The 20,662-nt window shown below is 38.7% G+C and overlaps 2 protein-coding genes across 7 annotated transcripts in view; both read left to right on the plus strand.

Annotated features, from left to right (window-relative positions):
• The window catches only part of PKD2L2 (polycystin 2 like 2, transient receptor potential cation channel), a 39,779-nt gene that overhangs the window by 16,699 nt on the left and 2,418 nt on the right, over positions 1-20,662 (plus strand). For 5 of the 6 annotated variants that reach the window (XM_085014681.1, XM_085014683.1, XM_021084834.2 and 2 more), the window contains 6 exons: positions 10,824-10,944; positions 11,948-12,049; positions 13,193-13,257; positions 13,832-13,886; positions 18,432-18,544; positions 18,977-19,084. In XM_085014681.1, coding sequence (XP_084870807.1) covers positions 10,824-10,944; positions 11,948-12,049; positions 13,193-13,257; positions 13,832-13,886; positions 18,432-18,544; positions 18,977-19,073 — 553 coding nt within the window. In that variant the 3' untranslated portion in view covers positions 19,074-19,084. Of the gene's footprint in view, positions 1-923; positions 1,432-10,823; positions 10,945-11,947; positions 12,050-13,192; positions 13,258-13,831; positions 13,887-18,431; positions 18,545-18,976; positions 19,085-20,662 lie in introns of those variants that run through there. The other variant, XR_014838843.1, reaches the window with a different exon arrangement.
• LOC100520183 (S-phase kinase-associated protein 1) lies at positions 7,065-7,532 on the plus strand. Its single transcript, XM_013995150.3, is given in 4 exon segments — positions 7,065-7,110; positions 7,113-7,214; positions 7,217-7,498; positions 7,501-7,532. Coding segments are annotated over 4 exon segments (459 nt in total). The 5' UTR covers positions 7,065-7,067.

Consider the following 20,662-nt stretch of genomic DNA (forward strand, 5'->3'; position numbering starts at 1 on the left):
TGGAAACTCTATAATTAAACAAGAACTCTCCATTTCCCTCCTTACTCCAGCCCCTGGCAACCACCATTCTCCTTTTGTTTCTACGATTTTGATTACTCTAGGTACCTAGTAGAATCATACAGTATTTGGCCTTTTATGACTAATGTATTCCACTTAGGTCTTCAAGATTCACCAGTGTTGTAGAATATGTCAGAATTTCCTTCTTTTTTGAGACTGAATAATATTCCATTGTATGTATATACCTCATTTTGTTTATCCATTATTCTGTCAATGACAGTTGGGTTGCTTCCATATTTTGCTATTATGAATAATGCAATGAGAATGTGGGTGTACAGATATGAGACCCTGCTTTAAATTCTTTTGGGTATCAACCCAGAAGTAGAAATCCTGGATCATATGGCAATTCTAATTTGAATTTCTAAGGAGCTGCCTTACCGTTTTCCACCGTAGCTATTCCATTTTACATTCCCACTAACAGTGCATTAGACTTTTAGTTTCTCCACATCCTTGTCAAAATTTGTTGGAGGGCCTTTTTTGGGATAGTAGCCACCCTAATGGGTATGAGGTGATATCTCATTGTGGTTTTGATTTGCATTAGCAATACTGAGCATCTTTTCATGTGCTTATGTGTATGTTGGTCCACATGCTGGTGCCCACAGGTCCCTTAGGCTCTGTTCACTTTTCTTCAAACTTTCTTTTTTCTCTCCTCAGATTCAGTAATTTCGCTTGTCATATCTTCAGGTTCTTTGTGTGTGTGTGTGTGTGTGTGTATGTGTGTGTGTGTGTGTGTGTGGTCTTTTTAGGGCTGCACCTGTGGCATATGGAAGTTCCAGGCTAGGTGTCTAATTGTAGCTTTAGCCACCAGCCTACACCACAGCCACGGCAACACCAGATCCAAGCCATGTCTGTGACCTACACCACAGCTCACGGCAGTGATGGATCCTTAACCCAGGGATCAACCCTGCATCCTCATGGATCCTAGTCAGGTTCATTAACCACAGAGTCACAAAGGGAATTCCCCAGGTTCAAGTTTTTTTCTTCTGCCTGTTCAAATCTACCTTTGAATTTCTCTCACGAATTTCCATTTTAGTTAATGTACTTTTCAGCTCTGCAATTGCTTTTTGGTTTCTTTGCAGGTTTTCTATCTTTTTATTGATATTTACATTTTGTTCATAGTTTTCTTGACATTCTTCATATCTTCCTTTAGTTCTTTGAGCATCTTTAATATGGTTGTTTTAAAGTCCTTGTCTAGTAGGTGTGCCAGTTGCCCTTTCTCAAGGGTAGTTTGTTGGTTTACTTCTTTACTATGAATAGGCCATACTTCCTTGTTTTTTTGTATGTTTTGTCTTTTTTGTTGAAAACTGGACATTTGAGTGTAACAATGTGATAATTAAATTCTTTTATAAATTAGATTCTTTTTCTTCCCCTGGATTTGCTGTCGTTTTTATTTTTGTTAACTGTCTCCATGCTAAGGATCAGCCTGCAGTATAAACTTAAGGTTTTTCTCAGGTCTTTTCTGAGCACATGCCTTTCTCTGGGCATGCATGGATGGTGACTTTCCAATTTCTTCCATATATGCAGTTTTTTTTGAATGTCCTAACATATGGCCCCCAAAAGAGGGAAAAGAGAAAAATGAAGGGGGGAGAAGGGCATTGGGCCTCTAAATACTAAAGACATTGCTTCAGCCAGAGGGAAAGGGGTTTGCAACAAATGCAAGGAGATTCCTGCATCTGTGATCAGAAGCAGCAATCAGCAATCAGAACATAGACCCCTGATATTTGGTCCTTCTTGCCCAGCCTGTCCCATACAAACTATGTACAAGCTGCTCGAGGAATATATGCAGGGCTGCCTGCCATGGGTTAGGGGATGGGAGATGAGGAGCTGCTGCCAAACTAAAAGTTCAAATTGACCCAAATTGTCCAATCCTTTTCTGGATGTAGCAAGCCTTTAATAGACTCCAGAGTTCCAAAATAGATTCATAAACAGATTGTGTGCCAATGTCACTGTTGTCTAGGTGGTGAGACAGATTTCTAGTGCTTCTTACTCCACCATCTCCCCCAAATCCTCCATCATGAAGGCATTTTTGCTGATCCAGAAGAAATATGAAGAAATATGAGTTTTTCCTCCTTATATACCAGCAAGAACCAGCAAATACAACAGAAACAGTCTCAAATACTTCAAATATGGAAATAATCAATACTTACTATATTTAGAGAAATAAAACACAAGTGAGAAAATATCTTCAGAGAACAGGAAAGTATAAAAAGTGACATATTTAAAAATATTAAAATAGAACTTCTTATTCTCCTATGCCAAAGAGGAAAAATTTTTGATTTGTTGAAAAAATTTGGTCTCTTTCCATTTTAGCATTTCTCTTTCTAGCTTATGCAGAAGAGCATTATAAGCCAGTATTAGAAACTGGATAAATATTATAAGTATGATTTAGTCAGGTTTCAAGTACTGGAGATGAAATTCCAGACAGCTCTGAGTATTAGGACTCCAAATAGTGATTTCTTTGAATACATTTTCTTCCTTCATTGTAAACAGCCCTGTGCTCCCTTCATGTCACTGGCAAAAGCAACACTGAACAAGAAACATTCTCTCCTGTGACCGACTGACCAATCATGCAAACTGTCTATATACTATGAAAAGTTTCTTACCAAGTTTCCCCTTAAAATAACTTACACACACACACACACACACACACACACACACACACACACATATGTATATGTATATAAAACCCTGGTATGTCTGGCAATGACACTGCAAATTAATAATGAGAAAATAAGACTTCAAGTAAAGAAATCCTAATGCTACCTCTGCTACTACTACACTTATTCAAAGCCTTACCGTCTTAATTTCCTATCCTTAAAATTAATAAAATGAAGATTTACAATATTTTCAATGTTATTTCACATCAAAGCGAAGTTTTATACTACTGAAGAAAATTAAATAATCCTCACGATCATGTTTAAGGACCATTTTAGCAGCATTAGTTTGATACTTAGTGACAAAATGTTGGCATCCTTATTTTAGTAGAAGAGAGGCCAAATTATGTGTATGATTAACATTAGAAATTGGGTCTATGCACAAGTTGAAAATAATTTATCGGAAAAGGTCAAAGTATTTTAACAAGAATGAGGAGGCCACTGTCAAGACGAGGTGGAAAGGAGATGGGATTAAGATGGCTGACTAGAAGGACTGGAGCTCACCTTCTCTCATGAAAACAACAAAATTACAACCAAATGCTGAGCAACCTTCAACCAAATGGACCAAAAACTTTCAAAAAAATATCCTACTCCAGAAGACAAAGAGGAGGTCACATCACGGGAGGGGTGATTACATGATATAAGCAACCCCATACCCACCAGGTGGGCAGCCCACAGACTGGGAAGTAACTATATCACAGAGACTCAACTACAGGAATGAGAGTTCTGAGCCCCATGTCAGGTCCCCACACCTGGAGATCTGGCATTGGGAGAAAAGAGTCCTCAGAGCATTTGGCATTGATGGCCAGTGGGGCTTGGGCACAGGAGCTCCAGGAACTGGGGGAAATGGAGACCCCATTCTTGAAAGGCACACACAGGCTTTCATGTGCACTGGGTCCCAGAGCAAAGCAAAGACTCCACAGGAATATGGGTTGGAACTGACTGAGTTCATAAAGGATCTCCTGGGAAAACAGAGTGACTGTAGCTCATTGTGGGGGAAGGACATTGAAGGCAAAGCTCTTGGGAATATTCATCAATGTGTGTTCCTCTAGAGGTGGCCATTTTGGGGAAATCTGGTCCCACCCATCAGCGCTGAGAAGCCCCAGGCAAAACAATAATTCAGGTGGGAACCAGCCCACCCATCAGTAAACAGGCTGCCTACAGACACCCTGCCCCAGGCAAACAGCCGCCTCTAATATCACCCAGAGAGAAAGCCCCACCCACCAATGGGGAGGCACCAGTCCCTCCCATAAAGAAGCCTACAGCAAGCCCCCTTACCAAATTCAGCCACAAGGGTGGCAGACATCAGAAGTAAGGCTACAGCTCTATTTCCTGCAAAAAGGAGACCACACCAAAAACCTATGAAAATGAAAATGGAGAGAATTATAACTCAGACAAGGGAGTAAGAAAAAAACTCCAGAAAAACAGCTACGTGATCTGGAGATTATCAGCCTCCAGGAAAAAAACTAGATTAATGATGCTGAAGATGATACAAGACACTGGAAGTAAACTGGAGGCAAAGATTGATAATTTATGGCAAACAGGAGTGCCTGTCGTGGTGCAGCGGAAACAAATCTGACTAGGAACCATGAGGTTGGGGGTTCGATCCCTGGCCTTACTCAGTAGGTTAAGGATCTGGCATTGCCATGAGCTGTGGTGTAGGTCACGGATGCAGCTCAGATCTGGCATTGCTGTAGCTCTGATTAGACCCCTAGCCTGGGAACCTCCATATGCTGTGGGTGCAGCCCTAAAAAGACAAAAAAGACCAAAAAATTTTTTTAAAGATAATTTACAGCAAACAGTGAGCAAAGAAATACAAGATATAAAATTTAAACAAGCAGAGATACAAAATACAATAACTGAAATAGAAAATTCATTGGAAGCAACCAACAGCAGAATAGAGGAGGCAGAAGAACGAATAAACAAGGTTGAGGACAGACTAGTGGAAACCACTGATGCAGAACAGAAAAGAGAAAAAACAATGAAAAGAAATGAAGACAGACTCAGAGAAGTCTGGGACAACGTTAAACATACCAACATCCGTTTTATAGGGGTGCCAGAAAGAGAAAAGAGAGAGAAAGGGACAGAAAAAATATTCAAAGAGATAATAGCCAAAAACTTCCCTAACATGGGAAAGGAACCAACGACTCAAATCCAGGAAGCACAACAAGCACCATATAAAACTCAAGGAGGAACACTCTGAGATACATACTAAGCAAACTGACCAAAATTAAAAACAAAGAGAAAATATTGAAAGAAGCTAGGGAAAAGAAACAAATAACCCCGATAAGGTTATCAGCAGATTTTTCAGCAGAAACTCTGCAGGCCAGAAGGGAGTGGCATGATATACTTAACGTGATGAAAGGAAAAAAGCTCCAACCACAATTACTTTACCCAGCAAGGCTCTCATTCAGATTTGAAGGAGAAATCAAAAGCTTTACAGACAAGTAAAAGCTAAGAGAATACAGTACCAATGAACCAGCCTTACAACAAATACTAAAGCAACTTCTCTAGGCAGAAAAGAAAATGCCACAGCTAGAAACAAAAATACCACAAATGACAAGGTTCACCAGTAAAGGTATATATACAGTAAAGGTAGGAAAATATCCACACACAAATATGCTACCAAAATCAGAAATCATGAGGAGGATACAAATGCAGGACAATGGAGATGCACTTGCAGTTAAGAGACCAACAACTTAAAACAATCTCGCATATATAGATCCTATATCAAAACTTTAGGGCAACTGCAAACCAAAAATATACAATTGATACATATACAAATAAGAAAAATCAACTCAAATACAATACTAAAGATAGTCATCAAACCACAAGAGGAGAGAATAAGAGAAGAGGGGAAGAAAAAAGAGCAACAAAAAGAAATCCAAAACAGCGAAATGGCAATATGAACATGCATTGTCAATAATTAACTTAAGTGTTAATGGACTAAATGCCCCAACCAAAAGACAGAAACTGGCTGAATAAATACAAAATCAAGACCCATATAAATGCTGTCTTCAAGAGACCCACTTCACTTCTAGGGACACATACAAATTGAAAGTGAGAGGATGGAAGAAAACACTCCATGCAAACAGGAATCAAAAGAAAGCTGGAGTGGCAATACTCATATCAGACAAAAGAGACCCTAAAATAAAGAATATTATAAGAGACAAAGAAGGACATTACCTAATGATTAAAGGATCAATCCAAGAAGAAGATACAACAATTGTAAATATATGACCAAACATAGCATCACCTCAATATATAAGGCAACTGCTAACAGCCTTAAAAGGAGGTGACAGTAACACAGTAATAGTGGGGGAATTTAACACCCCACTTACGGCAATGGTCAGATCATCCAGACAGAAAAATCAACAAGGAAAAACAGGCCCTAAATGAAGCATTAGACTAGATGGACATAATAGATATTTATAGGACATTCCATCCAAAAGCAGCAGAATACACAATCTTCTCAAGTGCACACAGAACATTCTCTAGGATTGATCATATTCTGGGTCACAAACCAAGCCTTGGTAACTTTAAGAAAATTGAAATCATATCAAGCATCTTTTCTGACAACAAGGCTATATGACTGGAAATAAACAACAAGAAAAAAACCTGCAAAAAACACAAACACGTGGAGACTAAACAACATGCTACTAACCAACTAATGGATCACTGAAGAAATCAAAGAGGAAATTAAAAAATATCTAGAAGCAAAGGACAACAAAAAGACAAGACTCCAAAAACTGCAGCAAATGCAGTTCTAAGAGGGAAGTTTATGGCTATACAAGCTTATCTCAGGAAACAAGAAAAGGCTCAAATAAATAACTTAATTACATCTAAAGCAGCTAGAGAGAGAAGAGACAAGACCTAAAGTTAGCAGAAGGAAAGAAATCATAAAGATCAGAGCAGAAATAAATGAAATAGAAACAAAGAAAACCATAGAAAAGATCGATGAAACTAAAAGCTGGGTCTTTGAAAAGATTAACAAAATTGATAAACCCTTAGCCAGATTTATCAAGAAAAAAGAGAAAGGACTCAAATCAATAAAATTAGAAAAGAAAAAGGAGAAGTTACAATAGACATCACAGAAATACAAAGGATCACAAGAGACTATGCAACTATATGCCAATAAAACAGAAAACCTAGAAGAAATGGACAAATTCTTAAAAAGTACAATCTTCCAAGACTGAATCAAGACAAAAGAGAAAAGATGACAAATCACAAGTAATGAAACTGTGATTAAAAAACTTCCAACAAGGAAGTCGCTTTGTTCTTCACCTTTCTCTTTTTAAGCTTGAGGACACCGCCCTTCTCAGGCTCTGGCCTGCCATCTGCTTGAGCCCTAACACCATGCAGAGTTCTGATGGGGAGATATTTGAAGTTGATGTTGAAATTGCCAGGCTGTGAATATCAAGGCCATACTGGAAGATGTGGGAACAAATGATGAAGGAGATGATGACCCAGTCCCTTTACCAAATGTTAATGCAGCAGTATTAAAAATCTCATTCAGTGGTGCACCCACCATAAGGATCCTCCTCCTGAGGATGATGAGAACAAGGAAAAGTGATCGGATGACACCCCTGTTTGGGATTAAGAATTCCTGCAAGTTGACTAAGGAACACTTTTCCAGCTAGTCCTAGCAGCAAACTACTTAGACATCAAAGGTTTGCTTGATGTTACATGCAAGACTGTTGCTAACATGATCAAGGGGAAAACTCCTGAGGAAATACGCAAGACCTTCAATATCAAAAATGATTTCACTGAAGAAGCAGCAGCCCAGGTAACCAAGAGAACCAGTGGTATGAGGAAAAGTGAAATTTTGTGCCTGATGCTGAAACACTATAAGGATTGTTCCAAATACTAATTGCACTTCTCTGTTTATAATTGTTAATATTAGAAAAACAGTTAACAAATGCAGCAGCAAATTAATTGTGAAATATTGTCCTCTCTGCTTTGAATATGGTGGCTAGAAATTCCGTTACTACTGTTTGTAGTTTGGGGGGAGATAGTTTTTTAGCTTTTTCGATTAAATAAGGCATGTAACCCATGTGGTATGTCATCTTTCTATAATCAGTGATCCCATGTTGAGTAAACTATTCACACTACTTACCTTTATGTAAAAAATAATTTAATCTTTAACATTAAAATGTGTAACATAACCCAGAAAGCAACCATCATGAATGAAAGATACTTTTAATAAAAAGTAGGTAACATAAAAAAAAAACAAAAACAACTTCCAACAAACAAAAGTCCAGGACCAGACGGCTTCACAGGTGAATTCTATCCAACATTGGGGAAAAAGCTAGCACCTAGCCTTCTGAAACTATTCCAAAAAATTGCAGAGAAAGAAACACCCCCAAACTCATTCTATGAGGCCACCATCACCCTGATACCAAAACCAGACAAAGATACCATAAAAAAATTAATTTATAGGCCAATTTCACTGATGAACATAGATGCAAAAATCCTCAGCAAAATACTAGCAAACCTCAACTAACAATACATTAAAAGGACTGTACATCATCATCAAGTGGGATTTATCCCAGGGATGCAAGGGTTCTTCAATATCCAAAAATCAATCAGTGTGACACACCACATTAACAAACTGAAGAAAAAAAAAAAACCCTTCGAAATTGGGCATAGAGGGAACCTACCTCAACATAATAAAGGCCATATGACAAACCCACAGCAAACTTCATTCTCATTGGTGAAAAGCTGAAGGAATTCCCACTGAGACCAGGAACAAGGCAAGGATATCCACTACTCTTCAACATAGTTTTGGAAGTCCTAGCCATGGCAATCAGAGAAGAAAAAATAAATAAATAAATAAGAATCCAAATTGGAAAGGAAGAAGGAAAACTATCACTATTTGCAGATGACACGATACTATACCTAGAGAATCCTAAAGATGCTACCAGAAAACTATTACAGCTCGTCCATGAATTTGGCAAGGTCATAAGATACAAAATTAATACACAGAAATTGACTGCATTTCTATATACTAACAATGAAAGATCAGAGAGAAAAATTAGGGAAACAATCCCATTTACCATCACATCAAGAAGAATATGGTACTTGGGAATAAACCTACCTAAAGAGACAGAAGACCTGTACTCTGAAAACGATAAGACACTGATGAAAGAAATCAAAGATGACACAAACAGATGCAAAGCTATACCATGCTGTTGGGTTGGAAGAATCAGTATTATCAAAATGACTATACTATCCAAGGCAAACTACAGATTCAATGCAATCCCTATCAAATTACCAAGGACATTTGTCACAGAACTCAAACAAAATATTTTAAAGTTTGTTTGGAAGCACAAAAGACCCAGAATAGCCACAGGCATCCTGAGAAAGAAACACGGAGCTGGAGGAATCAGGCTCCTGGACTTCAGACTATACTACAAAGCAACCATCATCAAAACCACGTGGTACTGGCACAAAGACAGAAACAGAGATCAGTGGAACAAGATAGAAAGCCCAGAATTCAACCCATGCACCTACAGTCAACTAATCTCTGACAAAGGAGGCAAGAAGATACAATGGAGAAAAGACAGCCTGTTCAGTAAGTGGTGCTAGGAAAACCAGACAGCCACACGGAAAAGAATGAAATCAGAACACTCCCTAACACCATACACAAAAATAAACTCAAAATGGATTCAAGACCTAGATATAAGACCGGACACTATAAAACTCCTAGAGGAAACACAGGCCAAACACTCTCTGACATAAATGACAGCAACGTCTTCTCAGATCCACCTCTTAGAGTAATGACAGTAAAAACAAAAATAAACAAATGTGACTTAATTAAGCTTAAAAGTTTCTGCACAACAGAGGAAACCCTAAACAAAACGAAAAGGCAACACACAGAACGGGAGAACATATTTGCAAATGAAGCGACTGTCAAGGGATTCATCTCCAACATTTATAAACACCTCCTACCACTCAATACCAAAAAAACAAACAAACCCATGAAAAAATGGGCAGAAGATCTGAACAGATGATTCTCCAAAGAAGACATACAGATGGCCCAAAAACACATGAAAAGATGTTTAACATCACTAATTATTAGAGAAATGTAAATCAAAACCACTGTGATGTACCACCTTATACTGGTCAGAATGGCCATCATCAAAAAGTCTACAAACAATAAATGCTTGAGAGGGTGTGGAGAAAAAGGAACCCTAGTACACTCTTGGTGGGAATGTAAATTGATGCAACCCCTGTGGAAAACAGTAGGGCGATTCCTCTGAAAACTAAAAATAGAACTACCATTTGATCCAGCAATCCCACTCCTGGACATCTATCCAGAGAAAACCATGACTTGAAAAGACACATGTACTCCAATGTTCACTGCAGCACTATATACAATAGCCAAGACATGGAAACAACCTATATGTCCATCGAGAGAGTAGTAGATAAAGAAGATGTGGTACACATACACAATGGAATATTACTCACCCTTTAAAAGGAAATAGCAGCATTTGCAGCAATATGGATGGACCTAGAAATTATCATGCTAAGAGAAGTCAGCCATACAATGAGACACCAACATCAAATGCGATCACTTTCATGTGGAATCTAAAAAAAGGGCACAATGAACTTCATTGCAGAACAGATACTGACTCAAAGACTTTGAAAAACTTATGGTTTCCAAATGAGACAGGTTGGAGCGTGGGGAATGGGCTGGGGGTTTAGTAAGGAAATGCTATAAAATTGGGTTGTGATGATTGTTGTACAACTATAAATGTAATAAAATTCACTGAGTAATTAAAAAAATAAAGGGCATTTAGAAAATCTAAAAAACAAAACAAAACAAAAGAAGACCAGCTGGAAAGCAAGCATCTGAAGGTTCAAATCTTAGAGCTGAACACTGGGTTCACACTGGTTAAACAAATTGAAGCCCATCATTTCCTGTTCAGCTACTGAATACCTCACGTCAGGGGAATTTCCTACATTTGGTTTTGCAGAATTCTATGCTAAAACGCTATAGCAAGAGAATATATGCCATATGCAGCTAGACAACACTGGTAACTCCCATGTTGTCATGTATGCATGAAGGGATATAATATTTTCTACTGTTTTTCTTTATCCTCCTAAAAGATTTGCACAGTTTCGAATTATTCTTGGAGATTTTAATTTTGCTGGTATTCAACAAGCCAATCGTATCTTGGGACCCATTTACTTCATCACTTTCATCTTTTTCGTGTTCTTTGTCCTGCTGGTAAGAATGACCATATATATTCCCTTTTTTGCTTGCATCTTTCAAAACAAAAAAAAATATGATTACTAATTTAGAAGAAATTATAGTATCACTGCTTAGCTGTCAGAACATTATACATTTATTAAGAATGGTATGGATTCCTAGTAATTCAGGTTCTCTAGCCCAGCGTCTCAATGTTTGTTTTCAAGATGTCCAATGGAGGATGCTGTCCATCTGGGTGTTTAATGTGAGCCAATAATGTGGTAAATCTTTTACACATCTAACTTGAACATCTCAGGTCTCTCCAGCTGGGATACTTCACAGAGTCTGTACGAATTAGGCCATTCACGTTCTGCCCATGTTGCAGGCTTTTGGCCCTTGCTGCTGAAAGCTTACACCTTTGTAATTTGTAGGCGTCCCCAGGATGGGTCTCTCACATGTGCTCAGGACAAATCTACTTGGCCTTCCTACTCAAGGCACTGCTACTGCCCTTCATGAAAACTGTTTGTTTTTTTTTTGTTTTTTTTGGCCAAGCATGGCAATTGTCCCCTTGTGGTGGGCAAGAGTCCTCACAAGAACAGATCTGGACCAATGAAATATGGAGAGGCAGGCCGGGGGTAACACCACCTTCTCCACAATTCTGTTTATCTGGGCATTAGTAGTTGTAAGAGCCCTAGTAAAATTGGGCATTTTAACAGCTTTATAGCTCAAAGAAAAAGCACCCTTATGAACACGAAGTTTTTTTCTGATGTGATATTAATATATATGAGTAACTAGTTCATGTACCCTATTTTATATTCTGCTTTTTTCATTTACCATGAACACACTTGCTCCTATCTACACATGACACACTTCCTACTCTACTCTATTATATATAGTCCACATAGCCATATCTCTATTATTGAGCATGACTTATTTTTAAAATTTAAATCTAACTTTACAAGTCCCAGCACTTGTCAGTCATTAATATTTAAGTAAAATTTTTATTCAATTTTTATTAAAACACTTAAATATTTCTCCCCAGAACATGTTCTTGGCAATAATTAATGATACCTATGCTGAAGTAAAAGCTGACTACTCAATAGGCAGAAGGCCAGATTTTGAACTTGGTAAAATGATTAAAAAGGTAAGTCAATTCTTCTCCTAATCAAAATTCTGAGACCAATCCTGCAGTCTGAATAACGCTTTAAAGCCCAAGTGGTTGTAGGTTTTGGGGGGTTGCGGAGAGTTTGGGCTTTTTTGTTTTGGTCCAGTGTTACTCATATTTGTATTATTTCACTACCAGGAGAAATGCTCTCTGGCTTTAAAAATGTGGCCAAAATTATTTCAGAGTAAAATATATCAAAGTGTTATTAAGCTATTTACTAAATGAGAAGAACTGGTGGGTATTATAATAAAACTCTCTTACCTCCAAGTTTTCAATTTAGATGCTGATAAATTCCTGCAAACAATTTGAAGCAGAGGTCCATGTGCCTTCCTTATCTGCCTCATTTTCCGTCAACACTATTTTGCTCAGTCTCCCCTGGCTCAGGAAGCCATGAACTTTTTATTCCTTTATCCCTTATATGGCCTGTTGCTTGTGTATAAAGTTCACCTACGATTTTTGCTCACACTTGTGGAACTCAAGGACACTGACTTGTAATGATACTACCTAGGCCCTTAGTACTTGTCAGCCAGCCTCTGTTTAGTAACATCTTAACTGTCTCAGCCTCTTTCCTGGGCCAGCCCAGTGTTGATCATATCACTCCTCTGCTCCCTGGGCTTGTAGAATTAAGTCCAATTCTTTACTCAGGTCTCCCAGTCTCACCTATCTGTAATTACTAGCCTTCCCTGACCCCCCAGGAGCATTCCCCTCCACTCTTGCTGACATCCTACTCTCTACAGAGAGAGTCCTCCCTGTCCTCTCAGCACCCGCCTCTAGGAGTTGTAATGAGCATTTAAGTGTTAACATCTTTAATGCAATAATTTTGTTTGTTTTTTAAAATTTATTTATTTCCCCAATACAATGCCATAAATCTTAATAGTATTTTTCAAAGATTTTCTTCTCAAGTTCAAGTGTGGGGCCCACCAGAGAAGCCTTTTTGCTTTTTCATCAGCAAGAAGAAACTAAGTAGTGACAAGGTGAAAGAAGCATCATCATAGCATTTGCCTCCACATCTCTTTAGGGTAGCAGTAGCGAAAGTCACACATTCCCTAATTCCTTTACCTTCATCCAAAATTAACAATGTTTTTTTTGGTGAAATTTTAAACTATTTTAAATTATGCCCAGAGTTACAACAATGCCCTCGAAAAACTCAAACTAAAGAAAGCTCAAAAGGATGAAAGTAAGGAAAGGTAAGATGACTTTTCTTCAATTTTTAGCTAACCATTTTAATACTCTATATTAGAAACTTAAATGAGAGTAAGGTTTTCACTGTGAAACAACCATCGTTCAGTGTGCTGATCCTAAATATGTTGTCAAACATCCAGTATCATGAAACCCAAAGCTAACTTAAGATTAATACAAGGCATGCCATGTTGCTCAGAAAAAGCTTTAACAGAAAGCAGGACAGGACAGGAAAGTCCCTCTAAAAAGGCAGTAAATGATTTTAGTCTACATTAAGTGCATGTTTTTAACTATCAAAGTGAAAACATTTTTACACAAAATATTTAAGAACATACTTCCATTTATTGCATCACTTCCTTGTCAAAATGCTTCCTAAATACAGACTTTTGGCAATGGGACATAATATAAACCTTTTTTTATAGCTAGAGATATGATACTCTAGAGAACCTATTAATGACATTTTCTGAATAATTAGTGTTATCAGAAAGAAAATGCAGTTCAGATCCTTAATATAGATATGGTTGTCATTTACCTTTTTACTGTTACATGCCTCTGATTTTTATTTTTATTTTATATCCTCAGTAAGAAAAGCGAAGATTTGGCTGAACAAGCCAGAAGAGAAGGCTTTGATGAAACTGTAAGATTTTTAGTTTTATTAGAAATATGCTTACAAAAAATGTCTGGTTAAGGAGTCCCTGCTGTGGTACAATAGGTTAAGGATCCAGCATTGCTAAGACTGTGGCATAGGTTTGCAGCTGAAGGGCTGCAAATGAAAAAAGAAAAAAAAAAAGTTCTGATTAAGAATTTAATGATTTAGGAGTTCCCTGGTGGCCTAATGGTTAAGGACTTGTCACTGTCACTGCTGCGGCTCAGGTTGGATCCCTGGCCCAAGAACTTCCACATGTGTGGCCAATAAAAGAACTGAATGATTTGCTTTTTCATAGCAGTAGTTGCCATCTCCAAATTTCTCCTAGAATCTAGATCCTTTCTAGCTTAGGACAAGTTGTTTGGATTCCAGATGCTCCCTCTCTCTTACTGCTGCTCTAAGCCAGATACCCTGTTCCTACAGCTCTACTCTCACTGAGGGCTTAGCACACAGGGTTTAGTGAGTATACTCTATTGAGATGATTATTTAATAGTTTCCTTGTAATCATCACTGTGATACATCATTTTAATGATTTTTTATATTTCAAAATTGTAACGTATACATTCAACAAAGGACTAAACATACGTTTTACCCTTCAAACAAGTACATATATTGGAGTGAGGTTTCTCATTATCAGGTAATGGAGCTGCAAAAATGGAACGGTTGAAGGTTCAAGTGAGCCTTGTGTTACTGGATTAAAAGTGTAGGTTGACATGTGCATGTGTGAGGGAGGGAGGGAGGATGTATCTTCCAGCTCTGCCCACTGAGAAGGCTAGCAGCAATGACATCCTCGTAGCAATAACACAAGTGTCCAAATACTAGTCTCCTCCAAACAGGAACCAGATCTCCTTGGATATACAATTAATTCCAGGAGTGGAAAGTACAGGTGCTCAAAGAATGAAGGAGATGTGTAAAATGGACACAAAAGTCGGCTTGAATGGGGCCCCCACTGTCATGAATATTAATTAATTTTGCTTTTTTTTGTAGGGCCACACCCATGACATATGGAGGTTCCTAGGCTAGGGGTCCAATCAGAGCCACAGCTGCTGGCCTATGCCGCAGCCGCAGCAACGCAGGATCCGGACCATGTCTGAAACCTACACCACAGCTCACGGCAACACCAGATCCTTAATCCACTGAGCGAGGCCAGGGCCCGAACCTGCATCCTCATGGATGCTAGTCAGATTCGTTTGTGCAGCACCGCACAGGAACTCCATGAATATTTATTTAAACCCATTGAATAAGGTAGGATTCCATTAGCCCATAATGACCTAAACGTATACATGAATAAAAGTCTGAGGAAGAAAAGGACATTTCCATAACTCTCCCCAAGATGCAAAGTAATTACAAAAAGAAAAGGATAAGGAGAAATCTGGAAGATAGCACTTTACAAGTTGAAATCATATCTACCTGACAGGACACTAAGAGAACACAAGATCCCTTCTGTAAAATTCCTGCCAAAGATGCCTAACAAGACAAAACACCACACAAAAAGAAACTGACAGACAGTCAACAAAACACAAATACAAAATTGAAGTCCATATTCTTCAAAAGTGTTAAGGTCATGAAAGTCAAGGTAAAGCTGAGGAACTACACCAGAACAAAGGAGATTAAAACATAGATAATACAATGCACAATCAGGGAATGGATCCTTTTACTACAAACAGCATCTTTAAGACAACTGGTAAATTTCAATGGAAGACCTAGGATTTAGATGGTAATAATCCATCAATATTAATTTTTTGGTTCTGATGATTATACTGTGCTTATACAGGAGACTATCCTTATATGCAGGAGATACACATGGAAGTATTTAGGGACAATAAGGCATTCATGTGGACAACTTCAAATACTTCGGGGGAAAATATCTGTATTGTTCTTGTGACTTTTCTGTAAATTTGAGATTCTTTTAAAAAAAAAAAAAAAAGGGAGTTTTCATTGTGGCTTAGTAGTAACGAACCCAGCTAGTATCCATGAGGACACAGGTTCTGCCCCTGCTCAGCGGGTTAAGGATCTGGTGTTGCTGCGAGCTGCAGTGAAGATCAAAGATGCAGCTCGAATCACGTGTTGCTGTGGCTGTGTCACAGGCCAGCAGCTACAGCTCTGAATCAACCCCTAGCCTGGGAACGTCCATGTGCTGCAGGTGTGGCCCTAAAAAAATAAAAAAATTTAAAAAAAAGGGCAAAAAATAAATTAATTAGTTAAAACAAAAAAAATTCAATAAACTATTTCTGAAATAAAAGACAATGTAAATTGAAAGATATACTGAATGCCTGGGAAAAATTACCTAGAATGACAATGGGACTTGTCCAAGTAAAATTTGGATTTACTTCCTAGGAAAAGAAACTTAAGTTAGTATGACAATATTCAACACCGTAAATCAAGAAAACACCTACAATATACGCAAGGAAAGAAAATGTAAGCCAACAATTTTTATATCCAACAAAGATGTGCTTCGAGTATAAAGACTCTAACAGTCTTGAACATGTAAGACTGCAGGGAATACGACTATATTCCTGATGATTCTCTGTGAGGATCATCTTCAACCAACAAGAGATGACTGAGAAATTTTAGAAAAAGGAAGAAGAGAGATGGACGATCTCATGTGTAATTCCTATAAAGTTGAGGAATTATCATTTAAAGTTAATAACCAAAAACAAGAAACTAGCATATTTAAGAGTACAGTGGAGTTCCTGTCGTGGCTCAGTGATTAACGAACCCGACTAGCATCCATGAGGACGCAGGTTCGATCGCTGGCCTCGCTCAGTGGGTTAAGGATGTGGCGTTGCCGTGAGCTGTGCTATAGGTCGCAGACTTGGCTCAGATCCTGCGTTGCTGTGGCTGTGGTGTAGGCCGGTGGCTACAGCTCCGAATGGACTCCTAGCCTGGGACCCTCCAGGTGCGGGTGCGGCCCTAAAAAGACAAAAAAAAAAAAAAAGAGTATATAGTCCAAAATAATAAGAGACATTGTTTTATTAATTTTAAAACACATTTTTTTCACATTTTAACATCTCTGAAATAAAGTGTCATATTTGACAATCTTCTGTATTTTAACTGGCATCATTTTTTCCCTAAGTAATATATAAAATAATGGTGTAATGGTCTTACAATACACTCCATCTCTCAGATTACACAAAAAATGGTAATAGGATTACTTGGGTGGTACACGGGAAGGATATGAGTAAGAAAAAATTACAAGCTAAATTTTTTGTTCATGTTTGGTTCCTTGTTCAAGGAACCGAAACAAGAAAGGGAGAACCCAGGATATATAAAAAGACATATGAATAGAGAGACCACTAAAACAAAAATATATACATTCCTAAAGGAAGCAGTATCAAAACAAGAAAGAAAGCAGAAAATACACCACATGGTAAAAGACTTAAAATATACCTTAAAACAATATAACTGTGACCAGATACATCTGACCTTTCAGTAAAGACAAATAAGCTTAATTTACTTTAAAAAAAAATTTCAGATAGAATCACAGAGCAACATCCAATTCTATGCTATAGCCCAAAACATACACCTAAAACAAAGTGGTTCAGAAAAGTTAAGTATAAAAGGATGAGCAGGAGTTCCCATCATGGGACAGTGGTTAACGAATCCGACTAGGAACCATGAGGTTGCGGGTTCGATCCCTGGCCTTGCTCAGTGGGTTAAGGATCCGGCGTTGCCGTGAGCCGTGGTGTAGGTCGCACATGCGGCTCGGATCCCGAGTTGCTGTGGCTGTGGCGTAGGCTGGCAGCAACAGCTCCGATTGGACCCCTAGCCTGGGAACCTCCATATGCCGCGGGAGCAGCCCAAGAAATGGCAAAAAGACCCAAAAAAAAAAAAAAAAAAAAAAAAAAGAGGATGAGCAGAGGTGCAGCAGGCAAGCACAAGTTATCAAGGGACACAGCTTATCTAATTCAAGGTAGAATTCTAGACAAAGAGCTGTAAATTAGATGAAGGGCACTTTATAAGACTAGGATCAACTTTATTTTTCTTTTTAGGGCAGCTTATGGAAGCTCCCAGGCTAGGGGTTGAATCAAAGCAACAGCTGCCAGCCTACACCACAGCTGCAGCAACTCGAGATCAGAGCTGCGTCTGCGACTGCAGTTCATGGCAAAGCCAGATCCTTAACCCACTGAACCCGTGGGGCTCAAAAATCACAGTCCTAGAGAGTACAGTTTAAGATTCTCAACCCTGGAGTTCCTGCCATGGCTCAGCGGGTTAAGAACTGGACATAGTGTCCATGAGGATGAAGGGTCAATCCCTGAGATTGCTCAGTGGGTTAAGGATCCAGCATTGCCATAAACTGCTGAACAGGTTGCAGACGTGGCTAGAGTCTGGCATTGCTGTGGCCTTGGTGTAAGCCTGCAGCTGCAGCTCTGGTTAGACCCCTAGCCTGGGAACGTCTATATGCTGTAAGCGAGCTATGAAAAAAAAAGAAAAAGAAAAAAAAAAAAAAGATTCTCAACCCTGTGATGATTGTGTGCTATGAAACAGAGAAAGATTTTAAAGGTTGCAGCTTATACTTTCCTTCTAACTTTATAGGAGATTCAAAGTGCAGAGAAGATGAAAAAATGGAAGGAGAGGCTTGAGAAAAAGTATTATTCTACAGAAATTCAAGATGATTACCAGCCTGTCACTCAACAAGAATTTCGAGAGTAAGCATTTTTTCCTAACCAGGGCACTATGGGGTATCATATGGGGATGGGGGACATTCCATAATTTTCCTGAACCCAGAATCTTATTAAGATGTCACTTTTTTCAATTTTTCACCCAATTTTAAAATAACACCGAAAGCACAAGACTCCATTTGTTTAAATGTTAAGGTAAGAGCAAAACCAAGTGCTTTTGTCTTTACATCTCTAAGTAATAGGACCTGCCACTTCTACTTGATATGCCTAGCAGATACTGTGCTCCACACAGCTTTAGAATGTTAGATCCATAAGTGGCCATACTAGGCATGTTTTGGGAGCTTAAAATACTGTCTTCCCACTCAAAGTATTTTACAATAGGCATTAATAACCTAATGTCTCTTTATGTACAAAAATGTTACTGACTCATTCTCTACTTCCTTCTCAATTGTCCTCTAGCCTCTTCTTATATGCTGTGGAGCTGGAGAAAGAATTACACTACGTTAGTTTAAAATTAAACCGAGTGATGAGAAAGGTTTCAGCTCTACAATATTGAGACAAGTGGAGGTGAGACTCTCTGATACAATCATAATAGAGCATTTCTTTCTTCTTTTCCCTTTCTTTGTGCTTTTTATGGCTGCACCCGTAGCATATGGAAGTTCCCAAGCTAGGGGACTGAATTGGAGCCACAGCTGCTGGCCTACACCACAGCAACGCAAGATTCGAGCCTAAGCCACATCTATGACCTACTCTGCAGCTTACAGCAATGCCGGATCCTTAACCCACTGAGCAAGGCCCGGGATTGAACCCGCATCCTCATGGATACTAGTCGGATTCTTAACCCAGTGAGCCACCATGGGAACTCCTCATAGAACATTTCTAACAGTTTATTTCTGTACTGAATTATTTCCTAAACTTGTCCCATTTCAGGTATACTTTAAAAGCACAAAATCGGCTATTATCGAACTGACATCAGGGTCAATGATAACCATCGAATAATTCCAGAAATGGGACAAAATGTGCAATCCATGCATATTAAAACATGTCTCCCCAGTATACACACACTGGTACACATAAAGAATTTCATAATTAGATTATTAAATTCTAGGAATGTGAACAGAAAGTATAAAATAATACTGCTTAGTTCTTAGGGCAGGTCTCTAATTAATAACTCAGTAAGTTGGTAAAGACAATTTTCTCAATGTTACACAAGGTATAAGAACAGTGGGTGTTCTCATCTGTACCAAGTTCTAATTTCCTTTGGCCAAAGATAAATTAACAAATGCTTAGGATCCTAGAAAACCCTTATATAAGACTCCAAGTAAAATAATCTCACCTCCATTCTTCCCAATTTGAAGTCTCCTAGAGAAAAGCAAAGTGAAAACAAATATCTCAGCCACCTTTAGAAATTTCACTAGTATTTTCTAGTATTTTCGAACTGGAAATTCATCTAGACAGTTTCTAAAGTAATATATCTAAAGTTTCCCAAAACTGCTTCTTCAACTACTTAATTTCTTTATCTTTTTAGGGGTGCACCTGTAGCATATGGAAGTCCTTAGACTAGGGGTTGAACTGGAGTGGCAGCCTACACCACAACTGCGGCAAAGCCAGATCCTTAACCCTATGAGGGACTGAACCTACATCCCATGGATACTAATCGGATTTTTAAGCTGCTGAGCCACAACAGGAACTCTGCTTCCTCAACTACTTAAAAAGCGAAATATGGAGCTCCCATCGTGGCTCAGTGGTTAGCGAATCTGACTAGGAACCATGAGGTTGCGGGTTCGATCCCTGGCCTTGCCTAGTGGGTTAAAGATCCAGCGTTGCCATGAGCTGTGGTGTAGGCCGCAGACACGGCTCGGATCCCGAGTTGCTGTGGCTCTGGTGTAGGCCAGCAGCTACAGCTCCGATTGGACCCCTAGCCTGGGAACCTCCATATGCCATGGGGCGGCCCAAGAAATAGCAAAAAGACCAAAAAAAAAAAAAAAAAAAAAAAAAAAAAAGCAAAATATCCTTTAAAAATAAAATAAAAGAACAAGGCAGAAGTTATCAGGGTTGTAAGAAATCAAGTTTGAAAAGTGGAAATGAGGGTGCTGCAAAAGCCCTATTTGAATGGTTGGGAAGTTGTGGATGGCTGGCATTGTG

This window comes from Sus scrofa, chromosome 2, assembly GCF_054392235.1.
Source record: "Sus scrofa isolate SSC_HxYL_T2T_F1_AM1 chromosome 2, Sscrofa_HxYL_maternal_Yorkshire_Landrace_v2.0, whole genome shotgun sequence".
Taxonomy (NCBI): Eukaryota; Metazoa; Chordata; class Mammalia; order Artiodactyla; family Suidae; genus Sus; species Sus scrofa.